General features: G+C 45.0%; 1 protein-coding gene across 1 annotated transcript in view; it reads right to left on the bottom strand.

The window, feature by feature from the left end:
- Positions 1-1,685: 1,685 nt before the first annotated feature.
- The window catches only part of CASZ1 (castor zinc finger 1), a gene marked incomplete at its 5' end in the record, with an annotated part of 39,949 nt that continues 16,800 nt past the window's right edge, over positions 1,686-24,834 (bottom strand). Inside the window, 11 exons of the mRNA XM_010193590.1 lie at positions 1,686-2,923; positions 6,263-6,556; positions 7,940-8,174; positions 10,053-10,201; positions 13,020-13,191; positions 13,711-13,909; positions 15,097-15,432; positions 16,818-16,940; positions 20,348-20,508; positions 23,020-23,083; positions 24,254-24,398. Coding sequence (XP_010191892.1) covers positions 1,686-2,923; positions 6,263-6,556; positions 7,940-8,174; positions 10,053-10,201; positions 13,020-13,191; positions 13,711-13,909; positions 15,097-15,432; positions 16,818-16,940; positions 20,348-20,508; positions 23,020-23,083; positions 24,254-24,398 — 3,116 coding nt within the window. The remainder of the gene's footprint in view (positions 2,924-6,262; positions 6,557-7,939; positions 8,175-10,052; positions 10,202-13,019; positions 13,192-13,710; positions 13,910-15,096; positions 15,433-16,817; positions 16,941-20,347; positions 20,509-23,019; positions 23,084-24,253; positions 24,399-24,834) is intronic.

The following is a 24,834-nucleotide window of genomic DNA, read 5'->3' as shown; positions in this document are numbered from 1 at the left end:
GAGCTTGTAACCAGGGGCAGCCCAATCTTCTGGAGGTGGCAGGTCTCAACACAGTATTGTTGCATTTGCTTATGCAGTGTCCAACTTGCCAAAATTTATCAGCATGGACCCAGAAATGCATTAATTCTTAGCTGGACAACATCCTGGCCTCTGCTAGTGTCTCTCCCATCTTTGAGGGCTCAGTGCTGCGTAGGTTGCAGCCTCGTTTTTGTAGCTGCAAAAGCCACGACTGAGCCCATAGCTACAGAGGTGCTGCAGGACAGCGCCGTCCCCCTCCCTGCCCCAGTGCTGAGCAAAAGAGACCCCCAGGCTGAGCAGGATATCCCACAGGGGGTGGGATGCCCCCTTCTCCTGCCTTCTCCTCCCGCTTCAGTGGTGCCTTCACCCTCTCCCAGAAGTCACCAGAGATCCGTATCAGTCCAAATAGAAAGACAGACGTGCCCGTCCCCAGTGAAAGGCTGGGGACGAGGTCTTGGGGACTGGGGCCATACCTGTCAGTGTACAACTGCTTGGTCAGCGAACAAGCACTATTTTCAAGGCTGCTTTAACAGCGACGATGCTCTTTTGTGAGCACGGTGCTCCTTGTGCTGCACTGCGGGACAGCGCATCAGCTCACAGCCTCCTGAGATGGGGATACTGAAGCACCACAAAAACGCCTCGCCCTCCACAGAGAGGAAGCACCTGGGGGTTGGGATGAGATGGAACTGGTTGGGAGCTTAACCCCAGTCCTCCAGTGTGACAGACCCTTTCACTGCCCGCTGTGTCCTTCCCAAGTGACTTCAGCTAAATCCCTACCGGCAGAACAGCAGGGATGAGGAGAGGTGTCCTACAGAGAAAGTGTAGACTGAGAAAGTTTTACAATATAAATAGCATTCAAAATTATTACCATTAATAGTAAAAAGGATCTGGAAGAACAGAGGAGTGTCCCATTCCCACCCCTGCTCATTCATTAATGCATCCTCATTTACGTGACAATAAATACCCACTCCCACCCTTGCTGTCTGATGCCATTCATTTAATGCTGGAGAAAGAAGGGGGGAGGGGTGGAGAGAGAGAGCGCGTGGACCCCTCACCCCCTGCTTCCCACCGGCAAAAGCTGAGCTACTTGTCTTTGTGACACCAATTCCTTGCATTCTATATATGTGTGTGTGTGTACGTTATATATAGAGAGACACACACACAAATATATACTTCTAAAATTCATTACCTGTTGTTCCCACCCACCCCCCCTCCAAGAAGTGGAGATTATTATTAATATCGTACAACTGAAAACATGGAAAAAATAAAACCCGGAAAGAAAAGTGGGGGGATAGAGCCCCACCCATAAAAAAGGGTCCCCAGATGGGCACAGGCCCCACGCACCATGCAGGGGGCAAGGAAAAGCAGCTGGTACCCTCAAGGTTCATATCCGTATAAAAGGGTATTCTTTTTTTTTTTGCTGAGTCCTGCCCCCGTGTTCTGTGATCTGCAGAATGAAGCGATGCAGCACCAGTCCTGCTGCGAACCTGTCTCTTATGGGGCCTGTCGAGGAGCATGGGTTTCCTTCCTTCCTTCCTCTCTCTCTCTCACGCGTGTGGCACGGAGTTTGTTTTTCACTTGCCATCCCAATCTTTGTTCTTGCCTCATATGGGGTCCTCTCAGTAATTCTGTGTAAGAGCAAAACCAAACCACTGTTGTCTCTAAGATTAAGGAGAAGCTGCTGGAGTGGTGGTAGAGGTCGGGGCAGCAGCTGGGGCTGGAGCAGGATTTGGGGCTGGAGTAAGGGCTGGCTCACCCTGTGGCCTGGAAGCATCACCATGGTCTGTGGAAGAAGCAGCCTGCTCTGGTTCTCCATCTTCTTTAGTGGCCAGGCCCTCAGGGTCAGGCAGCGATTCTTCAGAATCTGTGTTCAGGTCTTCATCATCCTCCTCATCATCGTCATCATCCTCCTCCTCTTCATCATCCTCCTCTTCTTCATTCATCTCATCATCCTCTTCATCCTCTTGGGAAGAGTCATCCTCGTCCTCTACATCACCAGAGCCAGATGCCACCGCCTCCCTCTCCTGAGGTGCGGTCCCGCCTCTGCTCGGTGATGGACCTTCAGTGACTTCTGACTGCTTCTTGCTGAGGTCCAGGGAATCATTGAGGCCCACACCAGCCGCGTTCTGCAGGAAGAAGAGGGAGCTGTTGTTGTCAGTGCTGAGGTTGAGGGAGCTGTCCAGGTTGATGGAAGAGTTCTGGATGTCATACTCGAGAGTGGAGTGGGCAAGGCCCTCGGGGCCAGGAGAGATGGCAGGAAGCTCCCCTCGCTCCTGCTTCTCGTGTTTGCGCTTGTGCGAGTCCATCTGCGACATGCCCACCACTGTGTGTTTGCAGCCAGGGTAGGTGCAGTGGAAGTGGGAGCACTTGAGTTTGTACTTGCAGTCAGGCACCTCGCAGTCCACGCTTGAGCTGAACTGGCAGAAGCCGGCAGCGCTGATGACGTCCTGCTTGCCGTGGTGCTTACGGTGGGCTGTCACCTTGGTGCTGTCAGTGCAGCGGAAGCCACAGCGCAGACAGTGGAAGTGTGTGCTATTGCCAGAGAACTGACAGTCTGGGAAGTTGCAACTCAGTGAAGACTTGAAGCGTTTGAAATCATCCAATACCAGGTTGTCAACGCGATCGTGATGCTGGGCGTGCTTGTACATGTGGGTACGGCCACAGAACTTGTAGCCGCAATTCTCCCGCGTGCAGTGGTAGTGGGTAACCTTGAGAGAGAATTGGCAGCTGGAGTCCTTGCAGTCCTCGTAGAGGTCATAGCGCCGAAATCCCTCCAGCATCATCCCTTCATCCAGCATCTTGCGTGAGGATGCAGTCTTGCGACGCTTGCCAAATGGGGACATGTCCTCGATAATCCAGAAACGCTTTTTGGCCCCTGAGGCAGTTGGCATAGTGATGGTATTCCCTGAGGAGAAAAAGCAAAGAGTGGTGTTGCTGGCAGCCAGGTCTCTCTCCATCTCCTAGCCATCCCAGAAAGCTCTGCACTTGCCAGCACCCAGTGCTGCAGATGTTCCCACCCAGCAGCTCATCCCTCAAGCTCTAAGTAAGCCTGAACTCTGGGACCATGGGCTGGCTGATGCCTGCTGGACATGGCCTTTTCCATTTCAGCATATCCCACCTTGCCTCTGATTGCTGCTCCTGTGTCCTGACATTGTCTAAATGCTAACTGCTGCGCCTCTGCTCCACTACTCTCACAGTCTCTCCTGCTGCTTAGTTAATCGCTAGTTCTATTTTCCTCAAATCAGACCTGAATACAGAGGAGCTCCCTTGTTCCAAACCAAGGACTGAGATTCACTGGGATTGAAGTGGTAAAAAGAGTTGAAGCATGCTAAAAACTGGTACATGTATACTGTTTTCCCTGATCCAGGCTCTTGTATGACACTACAATTGCCAAGGACAGCAGGAAGGGAAGGAAGATCCCATGCGTGATTAAACCTGCAAGGGGGGGCATTTCTAGAAATAGGATGGACTTTGGCCAGGAGACTGCAACATCCCTCACTGTAATGAGCCTACATATTATGATGAGTGCACTTAGAAAGACAGATGGACAGATGTTCAATGGGGCTAATTCTCATCATCACTAGCCAGTGGACTTTCAGAGAAAATACCAGTTCTACAGCTTTCCCTTGGGTCTCAAAAATCACACGATGCCCCTAGTAAATAAAGAGTGCTCATCTATCTTCCACTTCCATTCACAGGGCCATCAGAACTGGCTAGTGCTCCTGTCCCCTAGGATCAAACTGCCATCAAGGACTCGACCTCATTATATCTATTAACTTTTTTTACTTCACTGCTTCCTATTTCCAGAATCAAACCACAATCTCCAGTATCAACATGCAGCACAGACAAGGCTGGATTTCTCACCAGGTGCAGAATTGTGAGTGTAATTGGAAATTATAGCTTGCAACTACAACATAGTTTGTTGGTTTTGTTTGGTTTTTTTTTTCCCTCTCTTCAAGCTGAAACTGCCATCCTCTTAAAAAGAGGCATGATTTGTGACATGCAGTGCCCCGGGCCTGAGAATCCAGAGCAGCTTGCATCCTTGTCTAGGAGACTGAAGAAACAGTCATCTGTTTGACTGTTGTAGAATTATATTTTTTCTGGCTGATAAGCAGGTATTAGAAGTGATGAATGCTATTTCTGTCATATCTGGCCCTTCAAATGACAACCCCTTAAGAGAAGGTGGCGATCACTGAAGGAAGCCTCCAAAAGTTAAAACTGGCACAAGTCAATGGCAGTGGCAACCTAATCTCCTGCATAGTTCACACGCTGGGCTATAAAGATGGCAGGATGAGCAAAGAACAGGAGATCCTTCCAGACCCATTTATTAAAGGGCACTTTTGTTCAGCCTGCAAATAGGAACACCAGCTAGGGGCATCCATGGGGAGACCATCTTAGTGACATGTAGCTGGTGGAAACCACAAGTTAAGGTCAATTTAACCAGCTACCAGTGAAAGAATAACTTTTTGCCACTGTAGATTTTAAATTAGCGAGCTCTGAGCTATAGAATCTGTGACCAATTACTCTCTCTTCGCCCCAAAACATGTGGTATTGTAGACTCTCATTCTCCACTTCCAGGCAACTACTGTAAGTGCATCACTGCCTGGACAAATGGCCACTATCCAGATCAATTCCTTACTCCTTCTTAAAAATAACGACAGCCAAACCATCAAGTCTTTTATTATCAGTATGAATGTTCACCTTGTCTGCCTTCAAGCCATCTTAGGGCAAGGACTCTGGGTGGGAAATCTGGGAAATAAGAATAATTTAAATTTCACCGGTTTTAAACTCAACGTATCTGCCCAGCTTTTACAACAGTTCAAAAAGATGTGCTTAACACTTCAGTTAAACCGATTTTTTTGTTCTCGTACAGGCAAAGTTTCAAAGCAAGGGTATGAAAAGGAGATGATAACCTGCTTCACTCTCCTCCTTTAGCCACTGGACAACGTTCAGTCCCTAGCACCTAACTGAAGTTTTCAAGCCTCAACAGATGTAACCCCAATGGTAAGCTTGTCTTTTCTGCTACTAATAATGTAAACATTTATGAAACGATAAGAAAAGAAAAGAAACTTTAAACTATATAATTAGAGGAAAGCACAGCACAAGGTTAAGATGTTTCAGGTTGCATGCAAATCATTTTAAAAAACAAATAAACAAACAAAAATACATCCCAAATCCAAAAATACAATTTCTTGTGAATTTTGTTCATTGGAACACACTCCTCTGGACAAAGCAAGGATCCTTCTCCTGCTACGTCCCATGAGAAAAACTTGTGAACTTCCAAGTGGAGTTGGTCCTCCAGCCACGCTCCCAGCCATTTACCTTGGATTTGCACATTACTAAAACTGGCAGGAAGAATGAGTAGGACATTTGTAGGCTGCCAGAATCCTCTTAAGTGCGAACTTTAAGTACAAATATGCCTTTAATTAACTAGAAAAGAGCTGGGAGTTGGGAAAAGAAGCCAAAACTGAGACACACCCTAAAAACCATTCCCAGCTGGAATGAGACTCTCCAGCCTGAGACATCTCTGATCTCAGTCACACATGGGAAACATGGCAGCTTAAAACTAGAAATCTAGATGGATTTTCTGCAGCTGTTAAGAGCAGATGCAAATAACAGTGAGTGTGAGAAACAGCCTGAGCCGATGCCATCATCAGAGTGCCATGGGCTGTACCTCACTCTGGTACTGGTGCTGGGGAAAGCAGCCCTGAATTTTATGGCTTCCTATATGAATAGGAAGCAGAGAAGCTTACAAGATCTAGAAAAATACAGAAACTAAGTACCCTGTCAGACATTTACCTGCTGAGATGTGAGCAGCAGACTACGGCACGCCCTGGTTTGGGTAGCCTGGAAGATCTAAACAAGAATTCCAGGTCCCATTAACGCTACATGAGCAAAAGTTTGCTCTGTGGCCGCCCTTCTGTTACAAGAGGCTGAAAATGCATTTTAACTGTGGATTTTGTTACATTTTTCTCATAGTTTGGAATTGGTGGAAATTGCTCTCAGGTATCTAAATGTTTCTCAGTGATTTGCTGTGGTTTTGGTTACCCTTCTTTTAACTGTGGTTACTGTGTCTACAGACGAAAGGAGTAGGCATGGATGGGCCCTTGGATAAAGTTAAATAAGACGCAGAGCGACGTATGCATTTTTACTGACCCAAAAGTGCAGAGAAAAAAGTGTGGCCAGGGTGAGTGGGGAAGGAGATGGGCATAGGACACTAAGAGAGAAAGCAAAGAAGTGTTACCTGCTGCATCCTGAACTAAGGGAACGTCACTTTTTACTGGAGTTGGAGTGGCAATGATGGGCGAAAACCCAGTGGTGCTGACGGCAGGCATGACAATGCCTCTGCTGGATCCAAGAGTGGCACTGAGCAGAGAGTATGAGAGACAAGATGGAGAGAAGAGATAGGGGAGGGTGGGAAGGGGAGACCTAAGCAGGGCTTGTGAGAAAGATGGAGGCAGAGATGGTGGCTGAGGTTGTGGTGCATTGTGGGTAGCATCATCGGCAGCAGCAGTAGCAGTAGAAGGAACCAGGCAGCCTGGAGAATGTGGAGAGAAAAAAAGCAGAAAAAAAGGAAAAAAACAAACCAAAACAACAAAACCAAACCAAAACAAAAACAAACAAAAAAAAAACAAAACAGAAGAACTGAAATGAGAACCCAAGAGCAGAAGCAATATGATGAAAATGGAAAATACATTCACAAATGTACGAAACAGAACTGTAACAGAGAAGAAACAGAAGGTGAGGAACTGACAGCATCAGGAAGAGGAGGGTTGTCTCTGCAGAAGATAAGGTGGCTTTAGTGGCATGGGGGAAGAGCCACAGGCTTTCACGCAGAAATTCCTGCCTGTTTGGTCCTTGTTCATCTGTATGGTGCCAGCTGGTACCAACTAATAGCTGTAAGGGTGGTCTTACACTCTGGGCGGGTGGAGCCCCTTGCTGCCTGGATAGCAGGGGGGGCTATTTCCTAGGAAGCGTGACTGGGGCCAGACGGCGTATTGATGAAGTGTGCCAGGAACTCTCTGGAGGAGCGTTAATGTCACGGGGAACCACTGTCATGACCCAGCAGGGTTCATACAACATATGGTTAGATGTGCTATATGAGAACCTTCATCTAACTAACTGGTGTGGGGAGGAAAAGTAGAAAATTGTGTACCAAATTAAAGCAAACTCAGTGAGGCAGCCTATCTAGAACATAACACTTAACCCTAGGAAGGACAGCTAGGAGATCCCTGGATCACCACTAGATGATATCAGAATTCATCAAAGATATCTGACTACTGAAAAGATAACTCTGTAATACAGTGGGAGATGGCTGTGTTTATCCTGGCAAACAGGAAACAGTGGTGGAAACTTCCAAAAAGAGGGGATGATGGAGGTTTCCTCTGTGCAGCACTGCACAAAGTGGAACAAGAATTTCTGCATGAGGAAGGGAGCCCAGGGAGCTGCTTTTGTATGTTGATTTCTGAAGATGTGGTAGGGTTTTTTCCCCTGTGTATATAATATTTGCTATTGTACAGTCTTTCTGTACTTCAACAGTATAGGAAAGTGCCTGGCTTCAGATGCTGTGCAAGGAAATACAAAAGGATATTGGGAAAATGCCAAGTACAGAACAGGCCCACAACTTTTTTTTTTTCCAAAATGGTTATTAAAATAGCTCAAACTCCAAGACACAGGATAAAAACCTCTCTTCAGGGGAGAATAAAGATACGTTGTTAGTTCATGGATGCTTGAGGTGCACATTTTGATGTATCTCTTCTAATAAATGATGGAGGGAGCTAGGTTAGTATGAGGCACTATTGTGAAGCTGGTAGTTTATATCATAAGGTGCAGTTTTCCTTTGGCCTCTCTTCATGAGTTTATCTCCCAAGAGAGCAGGCAACTGATGATCCATTTCACACACCCCACCCTTCTCTCTTACCTGCTGATGTACTTTCATTGCCCACTGGAGTGCTGGAGCAGCTGCGGTCCATATTGGAAGATTCCGAGGAGATGCCCCCAGGGCTACAGCCAGTGTAGTCCATGTACTCATCCGTCTCAGTGTCCATCATGCTTGGGGGTCCCTGAAAGGAAGCTGGGGTTCCTGATGAGGCTGGGCTGGGTGCCATGCTGCCAACCTGGGGGAGATTTTCATTTCTTGGAGTGTGGCCAATAACCTGCAGCAAGAAAACAGGACGGGGGCTTTCACACCAAAAGCAAGATGCCAAGACCAAAACCATCTGTCTGCACGTTTATTTCTCTCCACCACAGTTCACGAGGGATGGCTGGAACATGCTCGTGAGTGGAACCCATGGCGCTGTGGTGAGGAGCGTGGATCTTCCTGCACTGGGAGCTCAGAGCACTGAACTTGGCACGTGTATCCTGGTATGTGGATTGTGATGCGCTCAGAGGCTGGGAGTGTTAATCTTGGCACCAGTATGCTGGTGTGTTGATTCTGATGCATTCAAAAACAGGAGGTGTTAATCTTGGCACTGCTACCTTACTGTGTAGGTCCTGCTGCATTTAGAGACTGGAATTACATGTCAGTACATGACTGTCCTAGCGCCTGCATGCTGAGACACTGCAACAGGGGAACACGGACTGAAACCGGTGATGTGTGCGTATGCTCTGCTCACATGCAGCTGTTGTGGCCTGGCGTGGCATGGTCTTCTCTGGAGAGTACCCAGAGCAATGTATATCCAAACACACCACCAATGGCCTACTGAGCACTGAGGAGTGGGGGAGAACTGCAGTTGGTACATTTAAATGCAGGAAGGTAGTGGCGGTACAGCAATTGGGTCAGCTTTGACACATGCCCTGATTTGTGGTTTCATCCTTGTTGTGGTGTTTGCTGGACTGCTCCGTGAGCTAAGCACAGCAATAGAGTAAGACTGGTACTGTATGCTCCCAGGATTGCTCAGACCACAATTACTACTTCTCTAGGATTGCCAGTGAAAGGAGACAGAGGTCAAAACTAGCATTTTCTGCTCAGCATGTACCAAAATTCTTAGGGCTAGACTCAGCATGTACTAGAGGAGTAGTGAAGGCAAATCTATTTGTTAAATCTCTGCTAAGTTTGATTCTTGTACCTAAGCTTTTCATGTTCAGAACAAAAGCTACCACAACAGTAACACTGGTTCCTTGGCATCTGTGAACTCATTAAATCCAACAGCAGTAGATGAACAATTAACTTATTGACAGTACTTAATAACTGATAGGGACCTCTCATTCCCATGTTGTGGAATCACAGAGGGTTCCCATCTTGCTTCTACAGATGACCCCTTTTGTTTTCCATATACCAGAAGATGTCCTTAGGGTCAGATCAGTCACAGGTGTTTAAATAAAGCTACCTTGTTTCATCTCCCAAGTCAACAGAAGTTAAAGCAACTAAGGAATAAGAAGAACAAGCAGGACCACTGCTATTCTGAGCAGCAGCTCAGTGCTGCACTTGAAACTCTGCAATTTATTAATGAAACACACAAACCTGATCTGCCAGTTGCTCTCAGTTCTGTGTTAGAAAAGCAGCAACTGCATTGCCCTGCTACTTCCTGAGAGAGGACAAACTAACTCCAAATCAATAAGGGAAATTTCAAGACTGGTATTTCTCCCATCCTAGGTGAAAGCAGCAAATAATTCTTTATGTGCAACAGGAAATGATTGCTTTAACCAGCATGTTCAGTTCTTCCACATTCTAAGCACTTTAATTTTAATAAGCCAATTGGTGCATATTGAGAGAACAGGGAGGGAGTGCAAGTCGTAAATATGAGTATTTTAGTGTTAACCTTCTCAATTTTTTTCTCCATAATTCACTAGGAAAAGCTGCTTACACTAAGTAATGCTTGGATGTCTATGCTTCATCATCTTTCCTTGAACTGCAGAAGTTCAACAAGGTAAAGCTAGCTTGGGTGAACTCTCCTCCCCTAGTTGCATCCCCAGTGCAGACAGACATCCTTCAGAGTCTGGGTACGAGTGTACTGGCACTAAAGCAGTTCTGCAGCAATCAAAGGGACCAACACTACACATGGATCTGCAACTTCAATAACCCCTGAAGTTACCTGAGTAGGAACACGATCAAAATTCTTCCCCAGCATCCTTCTCATGTGCTTTCTGGCATGGGATGTCATTTGGTGCTTGAGCAGGAAGGAGAACTGGCAGCCCTCACGAATGCAGTGGAAGTGGCTGTTCACCTGGTTGTATTTGCAACCTGCAGACACAAAACCATTGTATGTAGTACATGAAAGGTACCAAGAAGGAAAGGGACAGTAGGGCAGATGATCTGGACAGGGGACAAGGCTGGATTTCTGGTGGACTGAAGATTATGGATGGTCACGAGTTCTTCAGGAACAGCACTGAATGAAAATAAAAACCATCATCTTTTGCCTGCTGAGCAACTGCAGGAGAGCATTACGGCATACATAGAGCCTGAGCTGCAGACTAGTCCTGTCTCTCTTCATTTTCTTAAAAAAAAAGGTAATGTTACCATTACATCTAGCAGTGCCTAATGCTCTCCAGTCTTAGCTAGTGCCTTTTCCTTTACAAAAGAAGAAAACCAAGACATTTAACTGAAGTTACAATCAAAAATACACGCTCGTAATTAGATAATTAGATTAGAAATGGAAAGTTCTCTTTCTCTTTTTTTCCTTTGACTGTGCTCTCAGAAAAGCAGCCTCTTTAAAGCTCTAGCTCTGGACAGTGTGTGCTCTCTGGTCAGATAGAAATGAGCCAGGAAGTGTTTATTACCACTCCAAATTTGTCGTGTAACAGGGGCAGCTACTAAACAACAAGCAATTTATATGGGTTCTGGCATACCGCACTTGACACATTTTGCTCCTCGTGGCTAGTGCCATGCATGCTGGGAGTTTGTGTATCTCATTAACAGACAATCCTAAACAGCTACAGTCTGTAGCTTGTAAATAATGGCCTGTTGCAGTTAAAACACAGCTCTGTCAATAATCAGGTTCTGTCTGTTCTCCATCATCCCTAGGCCATACCCTTATACACACAGACGTACAAACCTACAGGCAGGCTCAGTTTCACTCAGCTGTATCTCTTATCTATTTCCAGCTGTCATCTATCTACACCCGTACACACACTTACGTACGTATGAATTTTTCATTTCTCTCTTTCCCTCCCCACCCATACATGCATGTATATATTCATACTTGGATAAACATACATATAAAAAAACCTAAAAAATCTGTTGTGTGTGGGTTTGTTCAGAAACATTCACAGCCTTAATGCAGGACATTGCTTTCTCTATCTGCTATATAGATATGTATGCAACATAAAAAGCAGAGATGTATGGAGAAGTAGACATGCATTTACATGTTGGTATAACCATGTACACCTACATGAACACATCCAGCTACACCATCCCATCATGCTGCCTGTACCTACAGAGGCAAATGCAGATCGCTGGCTAAATGTATGTTTACTGCACTGCAAGCCCAGCCTTGGGCATATGTACATACTGCTGGATGCATGTACCCCATCACTCCCAAAAATAAACACTGCTGACACATGCACAGCCTGTGGATGCCTTGCTGCCAAACAGCTCCTGCATCGCCCAGCCCATCTTTAGCTCACAGATAGCGTTTTATGTGCATGCCAAGTTTATGTTTGTTTAGGCATTGCACTCCCCCAGAGCCCCACCTCATCTGCCCTCCCCATCATGTTGTGCTGTTCTTTGGGATGGAGAACAAACAGTGCTGGCAGGACTGAAACTGTATCAGCAAAGGGCAGGTGAAGGCTCGCCTGTTGCTAGGGCATCTGTGCAGGCTGGGTGTCATATATCATTGTCCTGCTTTGTCTAGCCCTGCTATCACCTGAAACACCTAAAGTTGAGTAAATAACAGCAACTGCTGAATCTACTGACATGTGTAAATGAGACCTAGGTAAGTACTGGCTGTGGCGTGTTGACACTCATTACCCTGGTTATCACAAACAAGCTACCATTTGGGTATAAATTCTTGATGTTTTCAAAGCTGAAAATAAAAGTTTCATTCTGGTTATTGTGGCTGTTTCCCTGCAGTGTGAGAGAACAGCACCCAGGAGTGTTGTTCTGAACCCTGTTTTGTTTCAGCCTTTGTTCCAGCCAGGATTGACAGGGAAGACTGGGTCTGGGATACTGCTAAACCAAAACACAACTCGAAGGGTTAAGTGAATCCCTGGCAGCTCAAGATGGAGCTCTGCTGGAGCTGTCTTTAGGGATTCCCCCCAGTTCAGAGCCCTGCATTTCAGCTTTAGATACCTCCCCAGGAATGCATTCTGCTTTCTGCTCTTGTGCGTTTGTTTTACGAGCTTTACACTCACGGCACTTGGACTGAATCAAACAACTGCAGTGCTGCCAATGGCTTTGGCAAGTGGGCAAGCCAGAGTCTGAGGCTGTGCCACATCTCAGGTGTTTTCTAGGCCACGCTCTGGTGGGAGGCCAGCACCAAGACACAGTGCTGTATTCCCTGCTATTCCCACAAGTGGCTGTGGAGAATGGTTTTGGAGAAGAGAGGAGTTTATTAAATGCTTTTCTCCATACCTCTATCTCTGGTTATTTGCCCTTTGGCTTTCAATGCCGCACTGGCAAGAAAAAAAAAAGATTCATTTGAAGCTTATCAGAACAGGCATTTAGCCTATGCTTCTTTTTTTCTTCCTAAGAGCACCCTCAAACTCCACTCAACACAAGCAGTAGGCCCAAAAGACTACAAAGTAGAAAAACAAACAAAAAAACAGGCTTTGACAATTAGATAAATGGGAAAAACAAAGGGGAAGCTGTATCTCCGGACAAATACATACATACATACATAAAATCCTCTGTATTGCAATTTCTATCCATGTAACTTGGATCTATTTGGGAAAACATACTTCAACTCGAGCAGATCAGGAGCTGCTTTCTGTTTTGTTCCATGTCATGTTTAGTGATTTAATGACCAAATACATCTTAAGCACAGCTTGCAGGCTCTAACTCACAGCATGGGACATGGGACCAATCACATGAGAAAGATGACAAAGGAAAAAAGAGAACTCACCTAGTCTGCCACACTCCTCTCGCTTGGTAAAATACTTGAAGCCATTGGCTGCCCTTCTCTCTGCCTTCTCGTGTTTTTTCACATGCCAGGGCAGCTTGGTGGTGATGTTAGTCACAAAGTAGCAGCCTGGCCGAAGACAGTGGTAATGCCCTCGCATCCTGAATTCACAGTGCTAGAGAGAAGCAAACCGGCACGTTACTTTAAGCAGATCTAAGACAAACGTGCTCATCTGCCTGCTACTAATGGTGTCCCTCTGAGACATGAGAGAGGCCTGCACTGAAACTCTAGATCACAGCCACTTTATCTGCCACAAGCTGCAATGCAAACTTGTTCCCTGTCATATATTTTGTATTGCTGTCATGTACTCTGTATTGCACTATTCTGTGTTGAAATACCAAACCTAACTCGATGCTTTCCCTGGTATTCGTAACAGATTTTTGGTGTAGTTCTTCTTGTGTCTCTCAGGTCATTCTAGTTGCTTTGTCCACTTCACCCAAGTCACAGAAACATAAAAGCAATGCAGTTTTCAGCTTGATGGAAACAAAACATTTTGCTAGACCACGTAATTAAGACCCTTCCATGGTTCTTAGGCTCAGCCTCACTTACTATTGGGTAGTTCACCTGCTTTTTCCCATTCTTTTTCTCCCGTACACATACTCCAGCCAGAACACTGGTTCTGAATTGCTCTTACCTGGTTTGGACAGAGACACTGCAGCGAATAGTAAGCAAACTGGTCTCGCACATTCACCAAATTATTGTTGGGGTTGATGTGGTCCAGGCAGTGGGACTCTGCTTTGCCAGAGGTTTTGCACACATACTTGCAGTTCCCAAAGAGACAGTGGAAGTGGAATTTGTTGGCGTACTTGCAGTCTGTTGCCAGGCAGGGATCACTGGAATACATCCAAAACCCAATCATCACCTTCACTCATTTCACACATTTGTTTCTTTGCCAAAATTTAATTCAAGGGGAGCCCAGCTGAAGCCTCTGTTCCAAACATGGCCTACAGATTTCCCATGGCCGCCTTCCTCTTTAGTAAAATTGATGCTGGCAACACTACTGCAATTCCACCAAGCTAGTGCACTTTCTTGATTAAGATTATTGAAATAAAGCAATGCATGGTGGGTTCTGTAGTCTTTGATGGCCACGCTTCCAAGTTAAAGCTCTCAAGATCTACTGGATGCTGTTTCTCCTTTTCTGCCTGTATTTACCTCAATGGGTTCAGATAGTTTCTTCTACCACAATTTTGTGTAGCAAAACTGAAACTCTTGGGCATGCACACTGCAAGATGCCAGGGCTTCCCCTGATTAGACAGAATCGGCAGTGGCCTATTTAATCAGCTAAATGGTTTTGGTAGCTTACTCCCCACACCCACTCCATGGATTTCTGGCTGCACAAACACAGATCAGATTGGAGGCAGCTGAACAGTTATCTCTTGGATCCCAAGCACTGTACCCAATGATACCTACTCAGATACGTGAAATAAATTAATACACTTCTTTGAAAACAATGACTCTCAATTTATGGCCCAGAGACTGATACTCCACCACCTTGGATAACCAAGCTCTAATGCTCAACCTGATCCTGGGTGCCTATGTCCTCCTGTAAACCACGTAACGTCTGTGCCTCTTTCTGTCTGTGCAACAGAAATAACACCATCATCACAGCAACGCTGTGAAGCTTTAATGTTTTAGAGGAAGTTCAGCAAGGTATGTTACCTCTGCCAGACACCTCCCCTGTGAATTATTTTGTAAACTAAGCAAAACCAGAGGCACAGAATTGAAGGAGACTCATTACAGTTCAGCCAGGACAGCAAAACTTGGGAAAGAGAATTGATCCCTATTCCTTCAGCCACTGGGAGACTTCCACGTGTACCGGAAAATCCTGGTTTTTTTCCTAGGATAACTGAAGGTATTTTCTAGGCTTTATAGAAGTAGGTTTTCTGTGAGATAAAGCCCAGAGTAGACAGAAAGTCTCTCAGTGAGTGAATACAGATGTAGTGCTACAGCTCTGAGGCGTGGTAAAGGGGATTGCAAAGCTGGAGAGGACATAGGGAGGCAAGGAGCACCTAGAACTTACTTCTCCTGGAACTGGAGAAATCCGGGTTTGACCTGAGGCTTGGCGTTCTCCAGGGAAGTCGTTGCCAAGGGTGAAGTTGCCAGGTTAGGCACTGATGCTGGGATCTGAGGCATCTGGGGTATGGTTGAAGCCAGCTGCTTCCAAGCTAGCAGTGTGGGGGCAGAGGGCACAGTAGCTGGACTTGGAGTGGGCACATCAAGGGCAGGAGCGCTCGCCATGGTGGCAGACGTAGCGGATGGTGATGAAGGGGCCATTGAAGCCTTATTCTCAGTAGCAGTTGAGAAGGGAGACTCAGAGTTACTTTTCACAGTTCCACCCTCAGTTCGGAAGTGAAAACTGCAAAAAAAAACCAGTGTAATTCAGCCATCAGTTCTTGACCATTGCATATAACTTTATTAAACACCAACAAGAATGTGGCAAGAGTCTGCAAACAAAATAGCTGAGGTTAAATCCTAAAAGGGTCTCTGCAAACATTTTGGGAAGATTTAGGGGTCTCCTAGACTGTATGTGAAGAGAAGAGAATTCATTGAGAGAGGTGGAGAAAGAAAGGTGCAGTAACATATTGAAATTTCAGAGATGCCAAACCTGCTGCAGTCAGTAATTCCAATATGCCTATGAGGGCAGCTTCCCACGGCTGTTGCGACAAGCCAGTAGTTTGTAGTAGTGAGCCACAGGGAAATGCCCAATGCCAGAGACAGATCTTTCTGTCTTAAAATTTGCAGCATCTCCTTCCCTTTAAACCCCTTCAGAATCAGTCACGTGGCCCGCTGCTGAAGGCCTTATTCTTGGGCAAATCATCCACTGGCTGTAAAGGAACCTGGAGTGGTTTTGAACTGCAGATTACGCTCTATACAAGTCTGCATCAGGGAGAATTTCCAATATCCCATCCTTCCTTTGCTGGTCCCCTCACAGCGACAGTGGGAGTGTATCTTAAATTCGTTCTTCACCCAAGAGTCATCTGGAGCATCTAGAGCATGCTGTATGGCCTCTGTAATAGAGGCCATATTATCAAGTCTACAGTTCTGGCTACAAAAACTCTGGGCTGTCTGCTGCCTTCCAAAACGATGTGAAATGGCAAAGGGTTTACAATATAGAACATGGCAAGGTGAGGAGGTGGTTGCTATTGGGCTGGACAGCTTGACTGCTTTATTTCAAGATCCTTATCCACATGATGTGTACAAAACCATATAAACCAAGGGCTATGGAAAACTTGTTAAAAGAGATTTTGTCATGGCAAGGCAAAGAACAATAAAACGCTTTCTTCACTGCAGTGATGGGAATTGTCTACTCCACAAAAAGTCTGTATCCAGTGACAATGGCTGGGTTTACAAGATCCTCTCGCTCCCATATTTTCCTATTTCTTTGTATAGTGTATTTGTGTGCTGTGAGAAATACAGGTCTCCTTGAACACGCTGTCTGTCAAGTAGGCTATGGAAAAACACAAATGTGCAATTCTTATCCTTGCCAACGCTGTGAGAGACACCTCTTTTGCACAAGTTGAGTGCATTTCTTGTGAAACAAACTTAAAGAACGCAGTGTTCTGCAGAAATTTTAGCTGAGCACATTTATACAGGAAGCATATGGATGCCCATATTGCTGCCCTCAGGACTGCCCATGTTCCTGCTCTTGACTAGAGTCACTCAGTAAGGTCTACCTCATCCTGCAGCATGCATGTTGTAGAGTTTTCTCAAGGTTTCCGAGACTCACGCTCTCCTACTTACTTGGCGTGCTTGATGGCTCCATCCAGGGTGCTGAAGAGGGCACCGCATTCCTCCACGACACAGTGGAAATGCACCTTATGGAGAAAGTCGCACTGCGCATCGCAGAAGTCCTTGGTACCAAACCTGGCCAAAGCAGACAGGCAGGCATCTTACAGAAGGCCCAGAAAAGCAAAGGTGTGGCAACAAACATATTTTCTTTGTTTTTCAACTCCACTACCATTGTGCATTGCAATGTCCCCATCCCTGCTGCACCAACAGCACTGCTGGCATCGGTGCTTGGCTACTGCCTGTTCTATAGATCTGACCATGCAGAGCAAGAACCTGGTTTCCTCCAACGGAATCTGACTGAGAAACTCCCATTCACTTTTAGTTGAAGCAAAATACAGAACTGCTCTGAAACAAATACGGAAATCATTAGTGTTCTTGAGCATGTGTACAACAGCCAAGGCTCTGAGGCACGATCAGAAGTTAATAAATTAAGGGAAGTCCAGACCAAGAGGACAGTGCTGAGACATTACAGGTAGCTTTTTTTATTTTTCTGTTTCTTGTTTACTGGGGGTAGCAAAAGGGAAGAAACAGCAGTGGTTTAAGGGAATCTGGGTCCACAATCCACACACACCCTGCTTCAAAACAGCAGGGTATCCCATATATGGGAGAGATTAAATATTGCCTATATAGCAATTACAGCCTAGTATGCAAGAATACTGAGAAGCCCAGTCCCCGACGTACAGAAGAAACAACACTGCAATGCAAAAACCAGAGCAAAAGCCATCATCTCAGATGCCTCTTGTCATCTTGGAGGAAATGGTCAAGAGGGCAAAAACAACTAAGTATGGTTTCACTGCTCATCCACTGCTGAGATTCTCCAGACTAAGAGTAGCACAATCACGTGTGATTTCAGGAAACTCCAGAATCACAGGGAATCGAGAAATCAAGTAAAAAACACTGGCAGGAAGGATTTGAAACTTAACAGGGGAATCTTGCATAATTAAGATACAACAAACTACAATTGCTCTGATGAGCAGGAAAGCAAGAAATAAACAGCAGCCTGTGTGGTCCCAGGAGGGACCTCTTCACAATCCGAGGGTAAATGAAAAAGAGAAAAAACCTTGTACTGCAGAAGGAAGGTCAGTGGACACAGAATACATGCAGCCAGGTAAGGCTTGAAGGAACAAGATGAAGGAAAGTAAAGGTGTGGTAAGAGATAAGAAACCAAGTTACTGCAAGCTAAAGGAGCTGTTTTATCAGGGACGAGGTAGTGAAAGAAGGTCCAATAAAAACAGGACGTGAGGAGTCAAAAATGGCTGCCTTATAAAATTTGCTTAGGATAGGAAAACTAAAGACAAAACAGACAATTAGGGATAAAACGAGGACCTTCTAGAAGAGCAGATAAAGGGACTGGTTGGAAAATATAAATATGCACAAATCAGCCAGTCTGGGTGATGTATGTCCTAAAGTGCAATGGAAATTAACTCACAAACTGATTGCATTACTATTTGCTGTTCTTTAAGCGACAGCAAACAGGGAGGTACTAGGAAATGGTGAAAAAAAAATAATTAAAATCTAGGTACTGATCCTTTCAGGGAAAAAACAAGGCAAGTGATCTTTGGCAATTATCATACCTCTAGTCTTAACTTCTCCTTCCAGTAAAGTAATGGAACAAATATTAAGAGGGAGGAGAAAATCATTAAACATCTAGAGGATAAAGGAACCATGAGCAATAAACAGCATCAGGATTATAAAGAATAAATCTTGCCAGACAAATTTAATTGCTTTTTTTGATAGAATTACAAAATTAGTGGATGAAGGGATGCAATATATTTGGATTTTAGTAAAGCATTTTGATGCAGTCTCGCATATGCTTAGAATTAATTCAAATTGTCCTGGATCTGAATACTACCTCATGGATTGAAAACTGTCTGCAGGACCGTAAACAAAGGCTAATGACAAACAGCAACACATTGAGCCGGGAGGAGGTATCTTGTGAATGCTGCAAGGATGACTTTGGTTAGGTCTGAGCTTATTTAACATCTTCATTAGTAATCTAGGAGAAGGAGTAAACAGCGTGTTAATGAAATTCACAGAAGATACTAAACTGGGAGGAGTTGGCAACACCAGTGCAAGAGGAGAAAAATAACGCAGAGAAGCCCTGCAAGACAAGGGAGAAGGTTCAGAATACCAGAGTCATATTTGGAAGCACACACCTAATACATCTAGGGCTGAGGGCGTATTTTATCTATAGAGGACTCATGAGAGCAGCATTAAAAGCAACCCTGTGTAACAGTGGATGGGAAACACGATACATATATATTACGCAGTATAGATGCAAACGAGCTAGCGCAATTGTGAGCTGCATATATGGGGGCAGGAAGCTTGTTAAATCTGGTGTGGTGATACAGGAATGGCAGCCCGGTTCTGCACCCATTCAGGGAACGGCAAGAACAACAGCAGCAACACGATCAGCAGGCTGAGGGGACTAATTTACAAAGTCAGATTAAAGGAAGTAAATAAGCTTGCTTAAACGGTATGCTAAAAGTCTGTGACTATTGGAAGGGGGTGAACTCCAATTGCAGAGAGGAATTATCTGCTGTGGTTCAAGGGGATATAACCAGGAGAAATGCAACAAAATTACAAAAGGGAAATTCAGGCAGCATACCATGAAAGAAATAGTGACAGTGAAACATATTAGGTGGTAGAATAATGCTCCCAGAGCCAAGAAAATAGCCACAATGCTTGGCATAATTAAAACTAGACTGGACAAAATGCAAATAGACTGCAGGGCAGGATCTCACACTGGCCAGGGGCAGATGGACTAGAAGATTTCTAGTCTTCTCCACTGAGGTCTGTGATTTACAAAGTGTCCACAGGCATTTGTAGGCAACTCTGTGTCAGAGCACAAACGCATATGTGTTTGCCTGGGTGTATCTGTGTGTGCACAAAGCATGTGTCTGTCTGGGCATGTGTGTGCATGTGTCTGTGTGTGGGTGTGTTGTATCTGTTCCATTTGCCTTTCAAGCCTCCTTGTCTACAACAAAAACAGCAGAAACCATCCCAGTTCCCATACCCCATATACTCCTTATGTTGTTTCAGTGGCCTACTCCGATGAACGCAGGAAATGCCACAGCAAGCGTTTTAAGACTTCCATGATCTGTGCATAATAACTGAACACGGTCCAACAGAAGTTCAGTGCTAAGAGCTGCAGTGGGTTCCCTGGACTTGCAGACTGGGAACACAAAGAGAAGCCTAAGAATTCAAGGCTGACAGTAACTGTGTGAAGATCTGTGCTCATAGTTGGCTCTCAAGATCCCTTTGCAAAATAATTGGACAGGTATTTCTTACAGGACATGAACACCTACTGCAGCCAGCCAGGACTGAGGCCTAACTGCAGTCCAGAAGGTGATCAGCATATCACAGAACTAGGCCTTTAAAGTCCAGAGAACTTTGCATTCAGGTGTGAACTAACGAGCCAGACACTTTGCAGAGGAAATAATTTTCCCTTTCTTCTATTCCCAGTTCCATGCTCTCCTTACCGGCGCAGGTACATCTTCCATGGCTCTGAGAGCTTCTCCTGGACAAGTGCCTTCACCGCCTTGCCCAAGTACTGTGTTGGCTCTCCAGCCCCAGCCTGGCTGCCATCTCCTTCTGTCTTAATGTTGAGCAGGTTGCCAAGGCTGGCACTGGTCTTGGACATCTGAAACAAGAACACAGACACTGCATCAAGCTCAGCAAGCAGCCATGGACGCTGCTGGTTTGGATACCCCCCAGGACTGTCCCACAGAAAGGTTCTTCAAAGGTTAAGAAGACAAGAAGTCTGCTCAGGCTGCATCAACTGCATCAGCAAAACTTAAAAACAGCTCACTCTTCTGCATCTAATATTCATCGTTCTGGTGTAAAGTAATGAAGCCTCGTGTCTATTTTATACATGGGGAAACTGAGGTGATGAGAGACATACCTTGAGTATGGAAAAGACGTGCAGGTTTAAACACTAATAGGCTAACAACCCTATATAACTCCTACAAAATGCTGCTCTCTCAGGACAGAGCTTGTGATAAAACTGGTAAGCTCTGTTTTATTTAGAATCATCTTATCCCAGCCACATGGATGTCTCCTTCTTTAAAGTGACTATCAGGTGTATTTGGGGGTGGGAGGCTGGAATTTAATTCAACTAGGGAAAATTCTGGCTCCACTTCAGTTCCTGGAAAATTTTTTACTAACTCAAATGAAGAAATCATGTCACTTTTTGTAATACATGGACATATCCTCCACAAAGCAGGACTTGGACTCACAATTTGCCTATCTTCAAACAGATACTACGCAGAGCTTTAGAGGTCCAGGCACATGATGTGCAAGACAGAAAGAAGTAAGAGTGCTTAGAGAGGAAATTTTCTTTCATAATAAATGCACAATTTCCCAGACCCTTTCTTGCTTTGTTGTGCTCTCAATTACCTCCAGTGCAATTCATAGCATGAATAAAATCAGGATTGGGCCCAATACTTGCACTACAAACTCCACCCACTTGAGGATCTCGAAGCCCTTTATACATATCAGTTAATTAAGGCTGACAGCCCCCCCTAAATAAACTGCAATACGCTACAGGAACCCTGCCTATTTGAGGCTCTCTTAATGCCCCCTGAAGGTAAAGCCCCTGCTGCTATGTGGAGACTGCAGCTCTTTATGGCTGGAGTCAGAAATTCAGGTCGTCTTTTTGCACTGGTGTTTTCTGAGCATTCCATTTCTGCGAAGGGTTCTTTTTCCTGGCAAATAATGAAGGATTCCTCCACAAACAGAAACTGCGTACAGCAAGAGGAAGAAGCAGGGTGATGTGTTCCTGAGCACACCAAGCTTGATTCTGCAATCCTTAGTCTTGGGATAGGCTCCTCCAAATCACTGGGCTCTATTCTCTGCTGGTTTGTGTCATCAGTTCATCCCATTCCTTCTTTAAAAAAGGAACAAACCTGAAGAACTCGTATTTTGTAACCGTGCTACACTTATTTTGCACAATGTAATGAATCTTATGCAGGGCTGTACACAAACAAATGCTTATTTCTAACCATATGCTTAAATCTCATATTCTCCTGGAGATTTTCAAGGGAAGTGTCTACTAAACCAGAATTTCCCTAAGCTGGGGACTTCAGTATGACTCAGGACCCCAGACAGCAGACTTAGTAAATAGATTTATTCACTAGAAAAAGAGCTGCATACCTAGAATCGCTAAAGGGACAATACACAGGAACGAATAAGAGACTGTACGTTTAAAAGGGAACATCAAAAACCCAGCGTAACAGAGACCCAATAGAGAAGAAAAGTAGCATAGGAATAAAAGCAGAAATTAAAAAAACACATAGAAAAAAAGATGATGAAATAAGAAAGAAAGGAGGTAAGAGACGACTTGGCAAAGTCACTCTGACCTCTCTTGAGGGTTCTATGGCCTTGATGCCTGTAATGCCCAGAGCCAAGGGGATGGCCATAGTTATGCCTGTAAAACCTATCACACAGTAAAATATTAAGGCATGGCTCAAAGGCTGCCCTGCTCTCAACTGCAGTTGTATACAACAGCAAAATTAATCTTAGTACAGTAGAATTTATCATGTGAAAGGGAAATATATATTTGAGGTGATGTATAATTTAAGGAAAAAAATAAGGAAAAAGAAACTGTGCATTATCTAAAATAAATATTCCACATCATTACCAGTAAAGGGGGCTCTGTTGGGCACCATTACTCACACCAGAAAAACAGAAAGTGATGATTTTGGCTCAAAACTTCTCATTTTTTTCTTAATCTCTTTCATAAAAACAAATGGTTCTCTTCCCCCTCCCCCAGTGAAAGAAAAGGTTTTTAACTAAATAAACAAAATGAGTAACTATAAAAAGAGAGCAAGAAAGAAGTTGCCAGGTTCTGGAAATAAAAATGAAAAGAAAAAAAAAAATCTTTCGGAGCCCTCCTCTGTCTAGAAAGGATGAAAAAAAAAAGGTGTCAGAGGCTGCAATATATTTCTTCAGCCAGTTCATTAAATTAATTCGTAAGCAGTGGCTCTGAAATTATACCCGATGAAAAATGGTCTCAAAATTTAAATGGTACAAACTCATCTTATTAGAGGCAAAACATTAAAAAACAAACGCATCTCTTCCCCCCCTCCCCGCCATCGCAGCTTTAATTTCTCTTGGTGGGGGGAATGAAAGGCGTTTGATGGATGGCTCTTACCTTATTCATAAGCGAGGATAAAAGAGATGAATTTGCCGAGACTGTGTGGCCATTTGATTCATTACTGGAACACACAAACCAACAGGGTTTAGTTAAGATGTGCACAGGGACCATGAGCACTGAGATTAATCCTTCTCCCTTCAAGCTGCCTCACTCCTCACCTGCTACATCCGGAGGAAGAGAATGATGCCCACCCTCCCTTGGGCAGGCCAAACTCTTCCACTTGTGATAGCCAAGATGGAGAGAAAGAAGGTCCCACGTCTGCAGAATTTAGTTGTTTCAGCTATTAAACAGTGCAGACCTCTTCCTCCAGTGTCCACCCCACTGCACTTTTTGTTAGCTGACTCACAACCCACTCCATGTTCTACTCCTCTATCTTAGAACTTTCAAAAATATGCCACAAAACCCGGGGGGATGCTGACCAAAGACTCCTAACGCCAGGGACACCGTCCCTCTTGGCAGCAGAGAAGGGAAGGCAGCAATCCTCGTGGCCATAGCTAAGCATGTGAAAGGCAGCCTTAGTACTTCACATGCATCAGTAAGAGCTCCAGTTGACTGCAAGCACTGGGGTCCCAAACTGAGGCTTGTTTGGACAATCCCCAAACACTATATATATTATATATACTATATTATATATACACTATATATATGTATATATATTTTCTCACTAGCGATGCTGGACAAATGGGCCACACGCTTTGAAACAGGTGCATTGACATCTGTGCAAGGGCAAAGATTCAGCACCGTAACTACAGATTAGCGCAGGCCAGACCCAGACCAGAGTTCGCCTGACACCAAATCACTCTGTGTGTCCAATTTCTCTGGAAGGTGCCTCTCTTAGACCTGATTCACAGCCCTGTAAAGTTAGTGCAAATGCTCCTAGTAAAAGTGTGCTGAAGTGTGGTACTGGAGCAGCCTTCAATCAACAAGAGCAGGAATACCAAAGTGAAAGAAGGAGCTTTGCCAGTGACTCATTTTTTCAAAGGGAAGCACAAGAGGTGGGGCTCTTATGAAAGAGTCAGTAGGTGCCTGTGAGCCCAAATAAATGACTGGAGAACATACATTGTGGGGAGTATAGAGAGCCTCCCTGCCTCCAGTTTGGGGGCGTCCAGCTCAGCCACTGTGAAATTGCCTTTCATCAACATCTTGTGTCCTCTCATATTGCAGGTACGGAAACTTCTCAGAGCTTGATACTGGAAAGAGCTAAGTGCGCCTGCCTGCACGCTGCTCTCACCCATGATCCCTGACGCTCAGGTCCAAGCTGTGCTCCTGCAAGGAGTCCTGACTGGTGGCAGATGACGATCCCATGGCCTCCACAGGTTCCTGCTTCACCTGAACTGGATTGAACCGTCCGGGAGCTGCTGGTTGTCCATTCCCTGCTTGAGAAAAGCACCAAAATTAAAGGCAAAAATTAAATGGAAAATGTAGGTCTAAAATGAGGTTACAGTGGCAAATAAGTAAGTTAAATCACTAGCACCAGTACATAAATGGAAAAAGCAAAGAAAAAGTGTGGGGGCAGGGAAGTGCTGGGATTGCTGGTCAGCGTTTATTGCCAAGCTGACATGATGGGTTCTGACATCCACTCCAGCGTGGAAATTCTTCAAGTGATAATTATTGCAAAATTATGTCAAAGTTGTCCAGGCTATGGGCCCTTTAAAGGAGAAGGGCGGAAGGAGCGTGGGGGAGACCTGATTCTCTGCACAAACTGTCATAACTAATTTGCGGGGCTGCCTCTTAAGCGTTTATTAAAGACTCTGTTAATGCTGAGGCAATGTGGCAGCTTTCGACTGCTAGTCAAGCCCCCTTTCTCGTCCC

This window comes from Mesitornis unicolor, unplaced genomic scaffold, assembly GCF_000695765.1.
Source record: "Mesitornis unicolor isolate BGI_N332 unplaced genomic scaffold, ASM69576v1 scaffold33941, whole genome shotgun sequence".
In the NCBI taxonomy this organism is placed as follows: Eukaryota; Metazoa; Chordata; class Aves; order Mesitornithiformes; family Mesitornithidae; genus Mesitornis; species Mesitornis unicolor.
Note: the sequence above shows the minus strand (reverse complement) of the source record. Positions and strands in the feature narration are given on the sequence as shown.